At 29.2% G+C, this 13,535-nt stretch overlaps 1 protein-coding gene across 1 annotated transcript; it reads right to left on the reverse strand.

The window, feature by feature from the left end:
- Positions 1-1,004: 1,004 nt before the first annotated feature.
- LOC101209107 (protein STRUBBELIG-RECEPTOR FAMILY 5) lies at positions 1,005-6,084 on the reverse strand. Its single transcript, XM_004138484.3, has 14 exons — positions 5,788-6,084; positions 5,403-5,535; positions 5,215-5,286; positions 5,040-5,105; positions 4,184-4,255; positions 3,808-3,879; positions 3,545-3,616; positions 3,395-3,460; positions 3,251-3,316; positions 2,592-3,159; positions 2,239-2,510; positions 2,023-2,143; positions 1,762-1,901; positions 1,005-1,620 (listed from the first exon to the last, which is right to left on the reverse strand). Exons 1-14 carry the CDS (start codon positions 5,870-5,872, stop codon positions 1,335-1,337), a joined length of 2,091 nt encoding a protein of 696 aa, XP_004138532.2. The 5' UTR covers positions 5,873-6,084; the 3' UTR covers positions 1,005-1,334.
- Positions 6,085-13,535: the final 7,451 nt, after the last annotated feature.

Below are 13,535 nucleotides of genomic sequence, written 5' to 3' on the forward strand. Positions count from 1 at the left end.
AGAATGACGAGCTGAAGGCCGAAGTCAAGGCCAAAGGCGCAACCATTTACACCAAGAGGCAACCGGAAGGCCCCAAACCAGGGTTCATGGTTAAAGGTGCTTTAATGGAGACTGTGACTCCCATTCCATACGATGTGGTTAATGATCTCAAGGGTGGCTATTAGAATTTTCTCCTCTTTGAACTTTTGCCTCGATTTTTCAATCTTATTTTTGTTTGATATTGAACTGCTTGAACAATACGATTTTCTCATTATGCTTCTAAATTTTGGATACCAAACTTATGGAGTTGAATTGTTTTAGTTTCTGATTTTGGCCATTAGCATAAAGCATTGTTGTTTTAGCTTATTTAAAATAAATTTTGTTGCGTGATGTTCTTGTTCCCATTGTTTTAATATATCCATATTTCTTAAAACAATTTCGATAACAGTTTTCCATCATTAAATTTCGATAACAAAAACGAGTTTTTAAAACTAGTTTTGAGTTTCAAAACTTGCTTACACTTTGACATTACTCGTGATAGAGATTGCTTTGAATATTTTTTATAACACTTTTCTGAATGCAATAAAAAACGCTACAAAAAGGTCATTTATAACATTTTTTCGATATTAAAACGCTATTGAAACATTTTGCTAGCGCTTTTTCAATATTATTAAAATAACTATTGAAACGTTTTGGTAACGTTTTTCGAACACAATGAAAAACGCTATAAAATGTTTTTATAGCATTTTCCAATGTTATTGAAAACACCATTGAAACATTTTGATAACGATTTTTCCAACACAATAAAAAATGTTATCCAATTTTCAATAGTGTTTTTTTTTCACATTATAAAAAACATTTATAGCATCATATATGTGCTATCGATAGACATATTATAGCGTTTTGCACAGCATTGTAAAAATGCTATAAAAGGTCATGGACTTTCAATAAAATTGGCTACGACAGCATTTTGAAAACGCTATCGAAAATCAACAATAGCATTTTTTTGATGTCATCGTAACTGATATTTCTTGTAGTGAAATAAACTCAACACATTATTACATGCAATTGAATCACAAAAGAGTGATCTAATTAATCAAGCCAAAAGGAAAAAAGAAGAAGAAAAAGAAAGGGGTTCATATGACGTGAACTACACAGCAAAGATTGGTATACAGAAAGGGAAAAGATGGATTATGTATTAAGATGAAGGTGGGAATAATAGAGAACGACTAATTAAATCTCTAAATGAATGTGAAAGTCGTGTTGCATTGAATAAATGAAATACTAGAATATATAATGTGTGTACGTAGAGACTTAATTAAAGAGTGAAAAAATAAGTGAAGAAAAAAAAAGGATTAATAGTCATAATCATCCATTCGTCGAGAGTTTCCAAGATCATCTCTCATATTCATACTGGAACGTTGAACCAAAGTGACCAAGGCTTGAACCACTTCGGACATTGGAGGCCTAAATTCAGGCTCTGATTGAACGCAAAGGGCAATTATATCTGCAAATCTAGACACCGACTTTGGTGGATATAAGCCTCTCAGTGCAGGATCCACCATTTTGTCCAATGCATCTATGTCATGCAGTTGTGGCGTTGCCCATCTCACTAGACATTGTTCCACTTTTGCCTTACTCCTATAAACATATATGTAACGAAAACAAAACGTTCAAAACCTAAACCAATCAACTCTTTTACTCAAAAACATCCAAAAATCAATGTTACCAACAAACAAATGGAGCTTTAAGTAAAGTACAGTAAAGTAAAGTAAAACATACGAGTCAAAAGGCATCCTGCCCGTCAACAATTCCAACATCACCACTCCCAAACTGTGAATGTCACTCTTCATAGTATAACTTGAACCCTTTGTACTGCATTCTGGAGCATCATATCCACCTTCAGGGTTTTGCCTTCTACTCTGAAATCGATCAAATCAACAAAACAATTGCCTAATTTCAGAACATCCATTTTTACCAATTAAAATTCATGCATCAACTTTGCTTCTAAATGTATATGGAGTGGAGAAGTACGTAGTGAACCTTATAAAATGTTGCCAAACCGTAGTCTGAGAGACGAGGATTAAGTTCGGCATCAAGCAATATATTAGAGGACTTGATATTCATGTGAATTATGGATGGCGAGCAAACTTCGTGAAGATACCTGAAAATAAAATAATAAATAATAATAAACGATTGAATATATGATTTATATGATGAATTAGGTGAATGGTTTTGAGTACGAAGTTAAGCACATACTCAAGAGCTCTTGCTGTCCCCAAAGCAATTCTGACTCTGGTGTTCCAAGTGAGTGGTTTACTGAAGTCATCAGACATATGAAGAAACTCATGAAGTGAACCATTCGTGAAAAATTCATAAATGAACAAATGATGTCCCTGCTCTGAACAAAATCCAACCACTTCTGCTATGTTTGTGTGATTAAGCTTTGAAATTATTGCTACTACTTCACTGAACTCCTCGGTTCTCCTCCCTTGAAAAACTGTTGAATCTATCTTCTTCACTGCCAATACCTAATTACAAAAATTAAATTTCACCATATTAATATATACACACACACATAATAATTAGATAAATAAATTACACTAAATTACCTTTCCATCTCCATACTTGGCCTTATAAACACGTCCAATAGTACCCTCACCAAGAAGTCGAGAAGGAGAAAAATTAGCAGTGGCAGTTTGCAAATCAACCAATGAATAAGAAATTGCACGAAACGAAGTGCTTCTCCTCTTCGAATTCAGACGGCTTGCAAACTGATTATCACTGAAGGACCGAATAGAATCTAAAGGAGCTGGTGGTGGTCTAACCACACCACCTTTTATGTCAACAGAAGCATCTGAAGTGAAGGATTTTCTATCAATCCCATTATTATCATTACCCTTTGCGAGTTCTTGGGAAGTGAGTGGAGTGAATGATCTGTGTTGATTTGTGTCTTCATCAAGATAATGAGATACATGCCTCCTCCTTTTTGTTGTCATTCCAATCACTATTGCTATTACTGCTAATACTCCCATTGCTATTCCTGCTATCACTAACCCACTTTTCACTGCCGAACTGATCTTGTTCGACTCCTCCTTGTTTGATTTCTTGTTCGTCGGAGATACCGTCCCTGGTGGTGGAGGGGGTGCTGGTCCAGTTGACCAAGAATTTCCTACAGTTCTTCACATAGTATAATATACAATTACATTTAATTTCAAAATATTTCATGCACATGAAAATCAAGAAAATTCCACATATTGTTAAACCATACTCCAAGTTATCTATATCTTCAAGACTTTCAGGAATCCATCCAGTGAATTTGTTATTTGCAACATTCCTACACCCAAAACATTAAAAAAGAGTTTAATTAACAGAAACTATGCGTCTTATCTTATATTTTGGAGCTGCTACTTACAAATCATCAAGTGGAAGGTCAGCAAGAAAATTGATTGAACCTGAAAATTTATTATCTTGTATATGCCTATAATAATTAAAAATGAATTAAAATTATTGACAAAAATGAAATTGGATATGAAATCTTATTTTAATTATTTGCTTTTCTCACAATACTGTAAGGCTTGAAAGCTTCTTAAAACTTTGAGGTAAGTTTCCTGAAATTGAGTTGAAGGACAGATCCCTGCAACATAAACATATTACACTCACATTTGTTACTTAATGCAAAACATTTATGAATCACAACTCTAGCAATTTTATGAATAAACAATGTTCATGACTGATTGAATTGATTAAGGACAATGTTGTTAATAGAGGAAGAAAATAGAGAATAATATATATTATAGTTACGTTTAAAGACAATATGAGACTTACAGCCTTTTGAGTTTAGCCAGCTTGCCAAACATATCACTCAGTTGATTGCTAAGCTTGTTATGACCAAGATTTCTGCAGGCCAAATATAATTCATATAACATGGAGCTAATACATCTATATATTATTGACCAAAAGGGTGGGCTTCGTATCACATTTTAAGTTTTTAATTCAAAAAATAACTATTTTTAGAACAATTTTAAGTCTCCTCAAATTAGCATTTTGAAATAGTACTTTTTGTAGGTATGGTAAACAATTTTTAAATAAAAAGGACATTCGTGAAAGAAAAAAAATCTCTAGTCAATCCAAATACACGTCTTAGCTTAGACAACATCCTACCTTGATATACTTAGACAACATACTAGTTTGATATACTTACAGAAATTCAAGTTCACTCATCTGAGATATTGAATAAGGCACACTACCAGTGAAACTGTTCCCAGAAAGATCACTGCACAAATAGAGAAACACATGTGTCAACAATAACGCATATATAAAGTGTTCTCTTTTAAGTAATTTTATTTTAGATGTTTCTAAAAATTTTCCAACTGCTAACATATTTCAATTAGTTGGAATTCTACGTTTGAAAGTAGAAAACCTAACAATTTTTAAAAGCTATGTAAACTACTTTTTTTTCTTTCATTTTCAAATCGTTTTGAAATCAAGTACTGTGTTTATCCAATATGATATTAAAACCTAGCAATGAAAATATGGTAAAAAAAAATGGGCATGGCATAGAGTAAGTAATTGGACCAAAAGTATTAATTAGTAGATGTAGTGTGTTAATTTTTTTTTTTTTTTTTGTAAATATAGCGTAATTGTTAAATTTAAATCTAGCTACTAGAATCTATTAAAAGTAGTGATGTAATCCTATTAGTGATGTGTTTATAATTGATAAGTATCGAGGATGAGATCTATCATTAATAGGAGTGTATGACTAATAAATTTTGTTATAGTTTCAATTCTGTAAAATTTCTTTACACTTAGTTAATTATTAGCCGTAAGTGTTGCGTATTCAATGCAATTGTCCAAAGAAAATAGAATTCAACCAAATAATGATAATTCTAAAGAGGCATCATCAGATCCCATATCGGATAGACATATATGCCTAAAAAGAATTTTATAAGATTTATGAGTTACTCTTATTATTTTTGGAAACCTGATTCAAAAACTGTTTGGAAGTGAAATAAAGATATACAAAGCTCAAGGAAAAAAATCAAGAAAAATTGACTTACATGTGAACTGCATTAGGGGGAAGTTGGTAGGGAATCTCACCATTGAGGTTGTTCTTGCTCAAATCACTGTACTATCACAAGTGAGAGCATGCATATTACCTTAAAACTGATGTTGATTAATTAACAAAAACGTGTTTAGAATAATCATAATATATTGATAGTAAGTAGGTCTCACAAGTAGGTGACAGATGCCAAATTTGAAAGCTGGTAACCCATTGATCCACTCAGTCCAAAATCTGATAAACTTCTGTAGAATATTAAAAATAAACACCAAAGTAATTGAATTTATATTAATACATAGCACAATGTAAAAATAATAAGAAGAAGAAGAAGAATAAGAAGAGAAGAAAATTTAGAAATTACATTTCAGTGACGGATGATCCTGAGCATTGAATCCCTTCCCAAGAATTTCCACATGGATCACCCCCACTTGAACCCCAACCAGAGAGTTGTGAAGGTGAATTTAAACTACTAAACATCACATTCAATGCAGAAACTGCAACAATTTGGTAATTAAATTATATTGATCTCATTTTTCGATATAAGCATGATGAATTTAATTGGTTAAAATATAAGAACGAAATTCTATTTGTTGAAATATTAGTATCATGTAACAAGAACGAAACTATAAACAAAATAAACAAGGAAAAAGAATCCATCTCCAAGAAAATCTAGAAAAAAAAAAAAATCAAGGAATGAGAATGAAATTGATAAGAATACAAAATGAATTAGGTATACGACGGGATACCGTCTGGTGCTTTCGTTTTAGAAAAGACTCCAACTCCATGGATGGATATCTGGATGATCCAGAAAACAAGAGTAGCGATGTTCATGTTTTGAGAAAGAAGACAATGAGCCAAAAAGGTAATTTGGAATTGAAGGACTCAATTATGGAGAAATTTGGGAGAGAAATCATCATTAGCCATTGGAAAACCCAGCCTTCCAAAATTAAGTTAGGCCTTTTCTGCCTTTTGGGGTTTGAATTTCAGATCAATATCCCACAAATGAGATGTAGATCGTAGGAGAAAAAATTAAACAAAAGAGACAAATGGAGCTGTAATGCCATCATTAATACTTAAATCCTAAAATTAGTATGTGAGAGAAGGATTTTTCTTATCATTATTCTATTGACTAAGTTATTGAGTTATCTTTTGTTGTTGTCTTTGTTTTTTCAATTTTGAAATTTCTATAAAAAGTTAGTTACCCATAATTGGTGATGGTTGAGGTAGTTATTTTGGTTTTTGTTTTTCCCAATTATAGAAAGTTAGATATTGGTTTATATAATTTAGCAATCCTATTTGGGTATGAGCTGTTTTACAAGCAGGTTAAATAAACCCCCTACAAAAAAAGGTGTTCGTGTTGAAAATTAAACATATTTTTAAATAAATAAGTCATACGTGAATTGATTTATTAAAGCCGTTAGAAATTAAAGAATGTGAATTAAAATGTTATAATTAATTTAGTAAGAGTTTCAGATACGATTTAAATTGTTGTGTTTAATTGTGATATGAGTTACGCTCGTAACAATCCTATAAATATAATTGTAATATTTTGTAATCTAAATCATCCAAGTTTGAATAAAAATACATACACATACAGAGTTGAAGTCTTCCAAAACATTCTATCATTTTGTTATTATTTATTTGGGGTATTCATATCACACGTTTCCAACAAAGTGGTGTTAGAGCTTGAGTTTGGAGTATAAAAAAAAAATTGAGAAAATTTTTCAATCAACTACTATACATCAAACATGAAATTCTTTTGGAGAATACGTTTAAAGTAATAGATCGAATCATGAAGGTTCGCCTTTGAAAGGTGATTATGAAAGAACTCTGAATTAGTTTCAGATTATACTTCAAAATTGCTAGAAATAGTACATGAAATGAAAGGATATGGTGAACAATAAGTGATGAGCAAGTAGTAGAAAAGATACTTCGCTTGTTGGATGAAAAATTCAATTTCATCGTTGTAGCTATCGAAGAATAAGGATTGAGTACGGATTTGAGTAGAATGTCAACTTCAAGCCTTAACCATAACAAGCAGAGGGTTGAGCCTTTAGTTAGAGTTACTTGGGGGGTTTCAGGCCTTTTTTATGGATAAAAGCCTATCAGAAGAGGAGAAAATTTTGAGAAAAAGATGGTTCTCAAAAGGACTCTGGAACCTAAACCTTAGCTATGACGTTCCAAAAATGTCTAGCTATTCTTAATTTGGAATCTATTAGACTTATTTAGAGTGAAATTATGGACCTTTCATCTTTTATATATGTTAACTAAAATTGAAAACCTTAAAAAAAAAAGGTAATTAGAATCTGCAATGAAAGTTTAAAATGTGAAGGGAGCTGCTAAGTTGTAGGAAAACTAGGAAATTATGTTAGAAAGTATTGTGTTCCAAAACCAAAAGAACGTAAGAGATGTAACAAAAGTGTTGTGAAGCAAAGATTGTTCTTATTTCTTAAGAAATCATGCAGTTGAAGGTAACGATAAAATAAGTTCGAGAGATGTTTATTTGTGAAATAAGAAACAATAATAATGCAAATATGTATTGCCTACCACGTTTGAGAATGAAGTTTTTTTTTTTTTTTTTTGTTAATTGTAATAGAAGGTCATTTGTGGAATAATAATTAAGGATATATCAATATTTAAAAAAAATTACAAATATAATAAAATTAACTATCGTTAATAAACTTATACCAATATTTACAATATAGTCTATCGGTGATAGGCTTGTATCATTGATAGAATTTGACAAATTTTGTTATATTTGTAAATTTTTTAAAATGTTACTATATATTTAATTATTTTGAATCTAATTGCTAAATTTTCTACTGTATTTTTTTTAGTTCAACAATCCACCATCAACATAAGTTTATAGATGAATCTAGAAGAAAACATGATAACTACATGTTTCATGACTCGACCCTAATTATTTGATGATACTTAATTTATATCATATAATTAAAATTGTCTGGGTGCAACTTTTCACTCTCTCAAACCCAACCTAAAATTAGCAAGTGACATTTTTTCTATCAAAACAATTTAAATAATTCACACAAAGTGTCCAACCAAACTTGTTCACTTCCAAAACAACCAAAAGTTTATAAGTTTCCAAATATTTCGAAAACGTTCGACTATACTTGAACACCTAAAATATCTAAGTTTCTCAAAAGTATGTAACATGTATCCTACTACTTCAAGGACTTACAAAACTTAATAAAATGCTTGAACGCTCTACCCGCGCCCCCAAAACTTACAAAAAAAAACCCTATAAAAATGGTCCAAGTGTACTTTAAAACTTAAAACCAACCTAATTGCCTGAATTGGCTCTCATAGCTTCTACATAGCCAAAACATATTAACAATACAGTTGTTACAAACTTTGACTAGCTATTAAGTGTCACTTATCAAATTCAATCCACTGGCAGAACACACATAAACAATATGTAAACACAAGAAAATTGTAGAAACAAATCGAAGACTAACATGGTGATAAAATGTTGGTACCTTCAAGTAGTTAGACAGCCAACTTTGATTTGATAACCTACCCAATTAATCGATGAAAATTTTCTCAAAAGAGGAGTCGAAAAAGAGTTAAATATTGAAATTTACATCGTTGAAAGTTTGTTGTTTGAATTTTCAACAACTAAAAAAACTAAGAACCATAAAAGTACTTCACCTTGACGTTAGGATGTGGAAGAAGCCCAAACGGCAAAAGCACAATCTCATACAACCACCTACCATGCAAGGATACTAAACTCATCCAGCTAGTAAAGATGAAAGTGAAAACATGATACATAAGATGCCTCCACAAAAGTGTCACAGAAAGTTTGCGTGCACCCTATTAAAAATAGATAACTAGTCGTAGCAAGAATAATCCCATGTCAATATTGATAATCAAATGACTTAAGGGAAAAATAAAACACTAACTGCAAACACACATTATTCAAACTACATGCATGACTAATATGGCCAACAAACGTTTGAATTAAAGAGATTCTCATTGTCAGCCAAATAGCTTAAGAATTAAGCTATTATCACCATGTTTAGTGTTGAAATAACCCAGAAAAACTAGAAATCAACAAAAATGATATAAGAGAACGTATACCTCGAAGTTCTTCAATCCCTAACAAGAAAAAAAGAACAAAAGAATAAACATATAATGTGTGAAATGTCACTTGCATTAAGCTCTAAATCAAACTTTACTGTTAAAAGACAATATATAATCCACAACATAACCACATACATAGGCTCCAAATCAAAATAAACTTAAAATTAAGAAAACTTAGTCAACTTTACACCAAGTTTATGAATTGAAAAACTATAACCTATCCATATAAAAATCAAAGAACTCAATAAAGACTGGTATCAATATCTAGAAAAACACAGAGAAGAAAAAATATGACCGATAAAAATGAACTTTATTGAGAAATTGTATAAACAAAGTCTAGAAGTGTTGCAAGCCAAAAACACCTACTAATAACTATTCTCGCATTTTCAAGTTTAACATAAACCTCATTAGTTTAAAGTTTTTGAGCAAGTGGTAAAGTTTGTAACTTTTCAGCTGAGGAACATTAGAGTGACCAAGAATAATTTTGTGTGAAGTAGACTCATTTTGCATTTATTCACATCTCAGTTTTGTATGTGAAACTGCCCAAAGAATTTAAATTAGTAAGACAGTTTAAATAAATGGATGCTTATAGAAATTAAAACCTTATTTCACGTTGCATGCTAATACTTTTTCTCACATTCGATTAAAAAAAAGAAGCAAAGTCTAAAGAAATTATATGTAACGACCCTCCTTCAGGTCATTATTCCTTAGCTTGACATTAGACATGTTTTTGGACAAACAACTTATAAATTTTATCTTATAGTTCTCGTTAATGTTGTTTTAGAGTCCATGCATGTAGTACTAAATCGATAGTGGACAACTAAAACATAAACTATCACAAATTGCTAAAAACATATATGGACAATTGCAACAACATGTGCATTAGTTCATTATGAGGCCTCATAGTCGTGGCAACTTCAAGCATATGTCATGCAATTTGGCTAAGAAACTTAACGAAGGAGTTGAAGTTTCACATGGATGATCCAAATCAGATTTTTGTTGACAATAAATCAGCCATTGCCTTAGCCACATGATACTCAATCTCTCATTTCATCGTGATTGTGTTACGAAGAAAGAGTGGAACTTAAATATGTCAAGTCACAAAACCAAGCAAAAGACATGCATTTTGCACAAACCAAAATTGAGTTTTATCAAAATGAGAAGTTCACTGAATGTAACAAAGATGTTGAGAATATAAAATGTTGCATATTATTAATGAGAACTTGAAGGTTTTAGGAATTAAATTGATTTGCAACTGTTCGTTCTTATAACAAATTGACGTTTAATCAATATATCACTTTCTACACACTTGTATCATCCACACCCTTTCTCTTCTAACATGCACGAAGTATATTACATGACCCTAAGTATTTTTTTGTTAGGGAAACACAAACCTTAGTATGACTTTAGAGATTAGAGTTGTCAAAAAAAAAAAATATTGTTTATTTGGCGAGCAATACACTACCATGTGTAGCTTTTTTTTCTCAAATTCTTTCCTCCCTTCTATCGTTCTTATTGTGAAACTGCGTGTGATTCAACATTTACACATCAACAACAGTTTAATTCATTAGGGTATGTTTGGTAGTGATTTTAAAATGATCAAAATTATTTTTTCTCTCGTCAATTTCATTTTTCATTAAAATATAATGGTGTTTGTCATGTAATAAAATCAATTTTAGTAAAATAGAAAATTAATTTTTGAAAGAATTAGATTATAGGTAATTTTTGTTTATTGATGTACAAGGAATCACTTGCAAAATTATTATCTAATTTAGTTTTTTCTGTTTAAAATATTGGTGGTTAGTCATTTGTGAATTTTTTTTAATTCTAAATATTGTAACAATAAATGATAATCTATCCATGAAAATTTGATACTTTAATAAAAACAAAAAATTATATATGTTTTGAATTTTTCGTTCTACGTTTATATATAAACCTATATCAAGTAGGCATATCAAAATTTAACAATAAAATAAATAGATATATTTAATTTAATTATTTTGTTAAATAATTATTTTTCAAATAGAAAAAATAATTACTAACCCGATAATTCTAAATTAACTTTTGGAATAATACCTAATAATTTAAAATCAATTCAAAATATACGAAAATCACTTTCGAAACATTATAAATTTGATTGTTTGAAAATCAATTTTATAGAATAAATTGTATCTAAATTTTTTTAAAATCATTATCCCAACTATCCCTCCAAAACATACTCCTAATCATTATATTTTTTATATAATTATGGATTATAAGATAGTAAATTTGAAATTCATAGATAAACTAACTTCTTCCTAATTATGAAGTAGCTTATAGTGGATAATCACTCTCCTTTATACAATGACCCAATGTTATCTATTTTGAACTATTACGTTTTATATCATTAAAAAAAAAAAATGGAGAAGCCATAAATTTAAATTGCCATCTCTAGGTAATAAAAAGAAACAGAAATAGGATCATATCTAGTTTTCATAAGGAAAAAAAAAAAGTTGGGATATCATATTTATCATACTTTTTTCCCTTTACTGAAATTTTATCAAAGTGATGTGAATTTATTCAAGAATATTCCCAATATATATCTATATGTATTATATATAATTTATATCGTTAAGTTTTGGTAATTTCGTTCCCGGCGCACAACTTCCCTTTATGTCAAGCTTTCAAGTTTAGAATACTTTCCAAATATACTCATCAAAATAAATATCTTTACAAATAATAAAAAGATACAAATTATATTCTAAATATTTAATATATAATTTAGGGTTTAGAATGATTCTTATTTAAATAAAAACATGCCGGTGGGTCTTTTTCAAAAAGGAGTTTTTAGAAAAATATATAACAAAAGATTTATATATAAAGGAAATTGTATTGAGTGGAACATTGCAAATATTATTTAGTAATATTAGCACTAAACTTTTTAATTTTGTAAATATAGCAACTTTTTAATCTTTTTTGTTGATATTTTATATTTTAACTTTTTTTTCATTATTCAAAAAAGGTACATCTCTATATTTCTATTATTTTCTATATTATATATTTATAAATAAAACTAGCTTTACTTACAATGTGTAGTTAATAAAAAAAACCATTATTTATGAATATGATATATGTTAAGAAAATTATAATTTTATCATAATACATTACATAATATGTAGTACACTATTTAAAATGTAAGTTTAATCTATAACATGAAATATTAATTTTTTAAATGATTTTATCTTGATTTAATATAATTCACCATTAAAAATTAAAAATATTTTGTTTGCATAGTTGTATTGTTTATATAAAACCAATCCAAATTTGCTAAAATATTTACAATTCATGAAAAAATCTAATAAATTTTATAGTAGTTTTGTTTCGGAGTTAGTTAATTTTTCTATTTTTTTATAAAAGATTGTTCAAAAACATATTTTCTCAAATTAAATTTAAAAATATAAAATAGATTCCAATATTTTTACAAATAGGCACTTAGTTTTCAAACAAAATTTTGTAGGTATTTCATTTTGTATTTGAGTTTTCAAAAAGGCAAATTGTCAAAAAAAAAAAAAAATAGTAAATTTGAAAAATTATTTACAAACATAATTTATAATTTTTTTTAGATTCTATACGTTGCTAAACGTTAATATTGCTAAACTTTGTCATTGTTAACTCCACTGTTTCACATGTGTGTGACTTTTAATAACAAAGCACTTACCATATATTATAGCATTGTTTGTCTTCACAAATCATTCTCTTACATAATTACATGTTGTCGCTTACCACTAGGACTATAAATGGATAGTGTTCACAAACGCTACTTAGTGTATTCATGTCTAACTCACTCAATATATTTGAATGAAATTCATGTTCATGACCATCGAAGTCCATCTACTCGAATTCATCACTAGTTTCTGTTTTAATATCTCTATATTTATTTTTAACTAGCCTTTCTTTATCATCGCACAAGTTTATTCTCAAATTAGATTCTACATTTTATATAATATGACCAATTGTAAACAACATAAATGAAACATATATGCTGGTTGGTTTTGAATTTTGTGTTATCTCATATTAGTACTTTTCTTTCTTCATATTCTTACATCTTCTTATTCGTGATTCAACAATAAGAAATTATTCGTGATCATTTAGTTTTTGTACCCTCACATTCCATTAATTGAATTTTGTTTTACATAAATAAATAACATTTTGAATTAGATATTTTTTAAAAATTTCATAACCATTTGTTTTTTTTTTTTTATTGAAATAACAGCCGAATTTACAAAAGACAAAAAAAAAAAAGTGAAATTATTAATTTAGTTTCTTAAATGAATGGAAAAGGTGAAGAAGAAAAAAAAGATGGGAGAAAGAAGAAATGTTTATAGACTTAACAATTAGTTATAAAATCAAGTTT

The sequence above is a fragment of the Cucumis sativus genome, chromosome 6 (genome assembly GCF_000004075.3).
Source record: "Cucumis sativus cultivar 9930 chromosome 6, Cucumber_9930_V3, whole genome shotgun sequence".
Taxonomy (NCBI): Eukaryota; Viridiplantae; Streptophyta; class Magnoliopsida; order Cucurbitales; family Cucurbitaceae; genus Cucumis; species Cucumis sativus.

Coding starts and splice junctions, on each gene's coding strand:
- LOC101209107 (XM_004138484.3), bottom strand. CDS start 5,872: ATGAACATCGCTACTCTTGTTTTCTGGATCATCCAGATATCCATCCAT. Junction 4,256..5,039: donor CCCCCTAATGCAGTTCACAT/GTAAGTCAATTT, acceptor CTATTTGTGCAG/TGATCTTTCTGGGAACAGTT. Junction 3,880..4,183: donor ATGAGTGAACTTGAATTTCT/GTAAGTATATCA, acceptor TTTGGCCTGCAG/AAATCTTGGTCATAACAAGC.